Genomic DNA, 7,838 nt, shown 5'->3' with positions numbered 1-7,838 from the left:
TTTTGAGAATTTGCAGTCCAAGATAATGTGTTGGGCGTTCTCTTCACTGTCACAGCACAAGTGGCATCGTGAGGGACCTTGGAATCCTTTCTTCTTCAATCTGTCTTCTGTTAAAATTCATTTGTGGCATAACAACCAGCAGAATGAGTCAACTTTTGGCATGGTTTTGTAAGTCTAGAGCCCCTTACACACAGCAGGGTCTAGAGGGACGTGAGGATGATCTTGGAGGCTTTTATACCCCTGTGCAACAGTATACAACCCTGGGGCAGCTCCCCAACCATGGGCGTCCTTCCTTCCAACGCGCAGAGGCGCCTTACCGTTCAACAGAGTGAGAAGGAGATCGCGTTCTTGTATCAGCTCTGGAGGAACAGGCGGAAGTCTCCATCGCAGCCAGTTGCTGCCAGCCCACAGCGAGATGTCCCAAAGAGAAACGCAACCTGCTCTTTCCAGCCACGGTCGTAGCACTTGCAGAGAACTGTAGCTCGATAATGGGGGATGCATCATGATGCTGTCGTCCCATATTCTGACTTCTTTGTCGTTGCCAGGTATCCAATACGCTCTGTCTCTGATTAAAGGAGCTGCTTTGTGACAGAGTTTGATCAATTGCGATCCTGAGGTGGGCAGTGAGGATTCCAGGCATCTTTTCCGCTTCCCCATGAAATACTTCCTCCATAAAGCTTTTTGCGCCCATCCTGGATGAGGACCAATGATTCTCCAGAAAATCTTGGCTCCCATGGCTGTGTTTTGGAGGCTGAGATCTTTGAAATTTAGGCCTCCTTCATTTTGAGGCTTACAGATTTTCTCCCAGCTTACCAAAGGGATTTTCCTGTCATTGAGATTGCCACCTTTCCAGAAGAATTTGCGTATGAAGGCTTCCATTTTCTTGATGATGCCAATGGGAGCAAGGATTACAGAGAATTGAAAGATGGGGAGACTACTGAGAACATATTTGATGAGGACAAATTTGCCGGTAAGGTTTAACCATGAGAATCCCCATGCTTGAATTTTAGCCTTGAATTTATGCAATAGAGGGATCCAGTCTCTGCAGTAAGCTAGTTTTCGGAAGATAGGAAGGCCCAGATAGGTAAAAGTGGTCCAACTGAGGGAGGCAGAAAAACCAAGGATTATGGTGATGGCCGAAAGAATGGAGGCAGAGATATTCCAACAAAAAACTTTGCATTTACCTTTGTTCAAACTGCTGCTTGTAGCTTCGCTGTAATCGTCCAGAACCTCCTTGAACTTTAAGGCGGAACTGACAGAGGCAGCCCCTAACAAGAGGGTGTCATCAGCAAACAAAGTATGATTTACATTTTTTACCCCTCTGGCTATGTTGAGCCCCAGGATCTCTTGATCAACCAATTTCTGGTCAAGATAGAAGCTCAGGATAGAAACATGGAGGACAAAGAGAAGCGGAGAGAGGGGGCAACCCTGCCTAAGCCCTCTAGAAGCTTTGAAAAAGCTAGCTGCTCTCCCGTTCACCAAGGGAGCGATCCAGGGATCGACAATACAAGCACAGATCCAATTGATAAAGCCCATTCCAAAGCCAAATTTATGCAAGACTTCCCAAAGAAAACTTAGTCTGACACGATCAAAAGCATTTTCCAAGTCTAGTTTAATTACCATACCTTTCTCTTTGCGAAGTTGGCTCGAATGAATTGCCTCTTGCACTAGAATGAAATTGTCAACAAGCTGTCTCCCTTAAACAAACCCACCTTGGTTCTTCGGAATTATGGCTGGGAGGATGCCTTTTAGCCTATTTGCAATCACCTTTGTGATTATTTTATAACAAATATTGCAAAGAGAGATGGGGCGGAACCGATTAAAATCTTTAGCGCCCTTTTCTTTGGGTATGAGGGCAAGGAAGGCAGAGTTAGTGCTGCCCCCTATTTTTTGGCAATTTTGAGATTTCAAGATCATTTTGTAGAGGTCTTTCTCCACAATCTTCCAACAGACTTGAAGGAATCTTGCAGTGAAGCCATCCGAGGCTGGAGCTTTATCGGGCTCCATGTCAGAGAGAGCATCTTTTATTTATTTTATAGAGATCTTAGCTTCTAGATGCTGATTCATTAAAGGGGAGATCATAGGAGGAACCGCTTCCAAAAATTTAGAGTTTGGGTCAGTCACTCCCTCTTCTCTGTACAGATTTTTAAAGTGATTGAAAGCTGCTCTCTTTATGCTCCCAAAGCCTTTGTGAGTCGAGTTTCCTTCTTTGGTTTCTGCAATATAATTGAAGCTATTTCTAGCTTGAGCTTGTTTATGAAAGAAGGCGGAGTTTCTATCTCCCGCTTTAAGCCATAAACTCCTAGACTTTTGTATCCAGTGCTCTTCCTCTGAAAGGCAGGCTTTATGGAAGGTTTGCTGAAGCTCAGCTTCATTATCTAACACTTCTTTACTGATTTCTACATCTTCGCTTTGAGCATGATCCTGAGCAAGTCTGTCCTGGGCCTGCTTTCTCTCATTTGTAGGGGAGGGGAGAGATTTGGCCCATGATTTAAGAACAGTTTTCAGTCTTCTAAGTTTTTCTTCCCAGATGAAGAAAGGAAAACCCTTCACTGGCAATTTCCAACTGTCCTGAACCATATTCAGGAACTCAGGATCCTTGACCTAGATAGGATTGAATCTGAAAGGTATGGGGCCAAGATCCTTGTGATCCAACATCTCAAGCATAATAGGCTTATGATCAGAAACACTGCAAGGGAGGATATGCAATCTGGATTCTAAGCCCAACAAAAGAAAAGAACTCTGCACCAAACATCTATCAAGTCTAGCAGCAATGTGACTAGGGCCTATTATTTTATTGGACCAGGTGTACTTACCATTTTCTGAGGGGATATCGAGCAGATCCCAGTCCTGCATGAGATCCTCCACCCACTCCCTTGCTGGGTCCCTTACGATTGTGCCTCCTCGCTTTTCCTCCATGCGCAGAGTGAGATTTAGATCACCCGCAATAACGATGTTTTCCAAGTTCTCAGACTCCAACGGGTGTCTGACGGAGTCCCAACACTCCCTTTTCTCCCCTATATTTACTGGGACATAGACATTAAAAAGGCAGAATGTCTCCCTCGAGTCCACAGGTTGTAGCTTCAAGAACAGCCAGTGGGTATTTTGAATCTCAGAGACCAACCTATACTTGAGAGGATTCCAGAGAGAGCCCAGCTCCCCAGAGGCTCCCTGAGCTGAAACTGCTTGGTCTCTACTTCCCTTCCAGAATTTTTTACTGGTTTGGAGAAACTCATTGTCCTCCATTTTGGTCTCCTGGATTAGAAGAATATCTAGGGCTTCTCTTCTAATAAGGCTTCTCGTTGCTTCTTCTTTCACTTTACTCCCTGTTCCTCTGCAGTTCCAGGAGACGATCTTCATCATTTAGATTTATGATGATGGGCTCCCTTGGAACCCTGTGCTTGGTTTTTAGGTATCTTCGGATTTTCGCCAAGGAGTTTCTCCAGCGTGGGCTGACTACTCTGAAGTTTGTCTTTGTAAGTTTCTTGATCTCTCTTTTCTCTAGCAGTTTTGCGGCCCCTTGTTGATATTCTGACCGATGTCTGCGTATCCCCTATTTCTCCTTCCTCCTCTGACTCCTCCGAGTCATGTTCCTCCTCAGAGGCTTCAGTTTGCTTATCCTTATTTCTTGCTGTGGCACTTTCTTCAGGTCTTGATCTTGCTGAGGCCATTTTTTCTGAGGGTTTATCTTGCCTATCCTCTTCCTGAGGAACCTCTTCTTCAGAGCTTAAGAACTCATACCTATTTTTTTGACTTATTGGCTGAGGAACATTTTGGGCGGAGGCAGGCTGGGAGCCTTGGCCATTTGGGGCCCCAAATTTCTTGTGAGAGGTCTTTGACCGCTTAACTTGATTCCAACCATCTTTCTTTCCTTTCTCTGATTCCCCTTTGTTCGGACACCCTCTTGCAAAATGACTGTAGACGTGACATTTACAACATTTGAAAGGGAGCTGCTCATAGTCCAGCACTTGCACATGCATCCAACTGCCAACATTTATTTTGATAGCCTCCGGGAGTCCCACCTCTAAGTCCACCTCGACATAGATTCGGGCGCAATCATACTGATCGTTGTTATTTGCTCTGTCAATGAACTTTCCCAAAGCATTGCCAATGTGCATGAGGGACTCCTAGTTCCAATAGTGCACTGGAAGATTAGGGAGCCGAACCCAGCCAGGGACTGCCGTCGGAACATCCACGACCGGATCGAAGTCAGGGGTCCATTTATTTAGGTAGAGACCCTGAGGGCCCATGAAATAGGGCCCATTCCTGAAGATCAAGTCTTTGTCCTCCTTAGTGTTGAACTCAAATAGGAAATAGCCTCTTCCCAAGAAATATGAAGTGACTTTGTTCTTGATCAGCATGATCCAGTTCTTAACAACCCAATTTTCCATTGATTTTGGCGAGGGCCAAAGGCTCGTGAATTGACCCACCAGGGCTCGATTTTCCAGGGACAAAGCGACCTGGATCGGGCCCTCAGAAGGAAGGTTTACCTCAGGAACATCAGCAAGTTTTTTGACAAACTTGGCGGCTTTAAACTTCTTCTTCTTAGGCAACGAAGCTAGCAAAGTGGAGAAAGCAGCTTCAGCATCAGGGGGAGAAGAATGCGAAGGACCGAGGGGCAAGCTCCGGGTCTCCATGGCCGAGAAGATCTGGTCAGCAGCAAAAAACCCAAACTGCACAAAGCAAAAGGACAAGACGAAGCATCTCAGAGCCGAAGAGAAGCAGGAAAAGAACCGGTCAGACCCTGCAGGAAGAGGCCGCGAGGCAGAGGAGCGGAACCCAGCAGATCCAGCAAGGGATGGATTAGAGAGTCCCCGAGGGAGGAGCAGAGAAAAGAGGGAACCGAACAGAGCCAAGAGTCCTTCTTAATAACATTTTACTTCATATTAATTTTTTTTTTTTTTTAAAATCTATTATTACATTGAGAGAATAATTGATATGTATTGTACAACAACTTAATATTATGGCCCTTCAATTTTAATAAGTCTAGATACATCTTCCTAATACCATTTTACTTCATATTAAAAGGTTTTTATAAATCTATTATTAGATTGAGAGAATAATTGACGTGTATTGTACAATTTACTATAAGAGATATATGTAATGTTATATATATCATTGATTTGACCTCTGATATAAGTTAACTTAATATACTTCTTAAAAATTAACAAATTATTTGTTATAAATGAAAAGTATAATATTTTTATTTATAAATTTAAATTTAAATTTTTAATATAAAAAATATTAAATACATATATATCAACACCGTTTATTTTAACTAAGATTTAATTTCTTTACATTGAAATTTGTTGTTTTGGAAGAATTTTAATAAAAATTCTCTCATAATAAAATTCAAAAAAATTCTAATAGTAAAATTCAATGATATAGAAAATCAAAATATCTATAAATTTGTAATTTTAGGTAAACATTTAGTAAATTAAATTAATTTAAAATAAAGAAAAATATTTATGAAAATGGTTTCACCAAACATAGAATTTAAATCATACTCAAGTTATATACATACTTGAAATTTCTGACAAATTTTTCTCATATTAATATTTGGAAATATAAAACTCTTCCTGCAAATTAATTTACTCATACAGATAAGATTTTGTTTCCCTTTTTCAAACGAGATACCTAAAATTGCCCCCATAACAAGGTCTTCTAAGTTTCGTGGTGTGGGCCTCTTAACTTGTCAAAATCAAAAGGTAGAATGAGATCTTTTGAAAGTGAAAGCACCTGTAGGTTTGAAAATTTTAATTTATAGGTGAGATATACACTATAGCCTAGACCAACATGTTGCACTTGTAAAACTTCTCATGTGCTCAATATTACTTCTGATTTTTCAGATCGAGGGTAAAATCATAAGTTTCATAAATTTATTAAAAGTATTTTAAAATTTATCATAACAATAGATTATATATTAATTTAAATCATTTGTTCGGATTTAATTTAATGGTTTTTTTATTATACTAATACCCAAAAACATTAAAGTGCGTTAACGTGGGTTTAAGTTAAAAGGTTTCTGTATATCTGCTTCTAAGGCTTTATGTCTACTCTTGTATCTCGACTTTTATATTCTCTTAATATAAATCATGAAGTTTTTTCTCTCTGAAAAAAAAGTTAAAAAGATCCAACCATGATGAGAAGAGTTTCAACTTTTTTAATTTAAATATTAATACTTGATGCATAGGAAAACCTAAAACTTTCAATTAAAACTAAATGATTATTAAACTAAATTGAACAATGATAAGAACATACTAATTGCAAAAGCTCAAGTCTACAATATTAAAATACATTCCAGTTTTATTTAGATTAAAAATAAAATGATGAATACAAATTAATAATAATTGATGAAATATTAATGTGTTTTAATTAGTCTTTAGGTTTCTTAACCATTTAAAGGTAGTTTTAGGTTTTAGTGTCACAGCAAAAAGAACATTTTAACCTAAATATTAAGTTGCAATAAAAGTAATGTTCCTTGTAATCATCATTAAAACTATTTGACTTTGGGTCATATATATTTTGATAGTATTTAACATGAATCTCATACTTGAAACTATATGTTATCTTAATTGCAATTTAACTTTTAGTTAATTTTCTCCATTCTATTATTTTAATGTATTTTCGTTTCATTTTATGCTTATTTTTTTATTAAAAAATATTTATATAATAAAAAACAATTTTAAAAATTTAATCATACAAAATCATATGAACAATTATTTTAGATATAATAAAGAAATATTAAAATATTAAATCTTTTAAACCTCCAGGTCTATATCACTCAATGATAGAATACATTATTAAAGCACTTTTTGTGACATTGCTAGTTTAAACTTTGACTAGCCTTATGTGTCACATGGGCTGAAACATGGGTATGTTTCGAGGTTTTAGTGGTACCAAATAAAATCAATTAACCCCACGTCATGAAAGTATGAGCATGCCCTTGTAGCCAATTTTGCCAACGAAATATATATATAACCTTTTTTCCCTAGAAAGCACTGCTTTTCTTTTACATTTTTCCAACTAGGTTGTTCCTAGGTTGGGGCTAGCTAAGATATATATAGCTAAGATAAGATCAACGGAATACATAAGTTTTGTTATTGGTTTTTTGTTGGGAAACGAGACCAATAACATAATAAGGGTTTTTAGAATAATAAAACATATATTCAATCTGTTGTCAAAATTGATAATGGTGATATCTAACTTGGATATTAAATTGTACTAGATGGCTTTTAGAAGATAAACATATTCATATTAGGTCGTATCTAACTTACTTATCATACTATCTTGAGTGACTGATATACTATGAAATAAAGACATGCAAAAAAGAAAGAGATTTTGCATGCATAGTAAAAAATGGTGACCTCATTAGCCTTCTCTAGAAATTCTTCTTTTCCTTCAAATGATGTGAATTCCAGATTGGCTACTTTCCCTTCCAGTTTAGTGACTTTTTTGTCTAGCCTCTACACCTATGACTAAAAGGCATCTATGCATAATAGGATCTCTTGTTGTACCTTACTTTTTTCAACAAGGACCTTTCCCATTATTGTTTTAATTTGCTTTCATGTACCTATTAAACATGCCTTTGATGGTACATATGTTTGGTATCCACTAGGCTACATCTTTTATAATCTCTTTATCCTGTATGAATTTTCTCTTTACTTGGGCTTGCTCTTTTACCACATGATTTCTAACCTAATAGCAATGGGATTGTTTCTCTAATAGGTGGCAGTAGATTTTTCAACATTGGCTTGGAATCTAGATCAAGAGGAGTTTCCTACTCCAGACTTGCCTATGTTTTGATAGTTCAATCCACAATGATGCATTATCATTCC

General features: G+C 38.2%; 1 protein-coding gene across 1 annotated transcript; it reads right to left on the bottom strand.

Annotated features, from left to right (window-relative positions):
- Positions 1-2,028: 2,028 nt before the first annotated feature.
- On the bottom strand, positions 2,029-3,360 carry LOC149145183 (uncharacterized). The gene is made up of 2 exons (XM_089452365.1): positions 2,817-3,360; positions 2,029-2,552 (listed from the first exon to the last, which is right to left on the bottom strand). The coding sequence occupies exons 1-2, from the start codon at positions 3,358-3,360 to the stop codon at positions 2,029-2,031; spliced, it is 1,068 nt and encodes a 355-aa protein (XP_089308491.1).
- Between the last annotated feature and the right edge of the window lie 4,478 nt (positions 3,361-7,838).

Source organism: Pinus tabuliformis, chromosome X (genome assembly GCF_031772625.1).
Source record: "Pinus tabuliformis cultivar Carrire ecotype Pingquan chromosome X, CPIR1, whole genome shotgun sequence".
Lineage (NCBI taxonomy): Eukaryota > Viridiplantae > Streptophyta > Pinopsida > Pinales > Pinaceae > Pinus > Pinus tabuliformis.
This window is presented reverse-complemented; position numbering and strand designations above follow the sequence as displayed.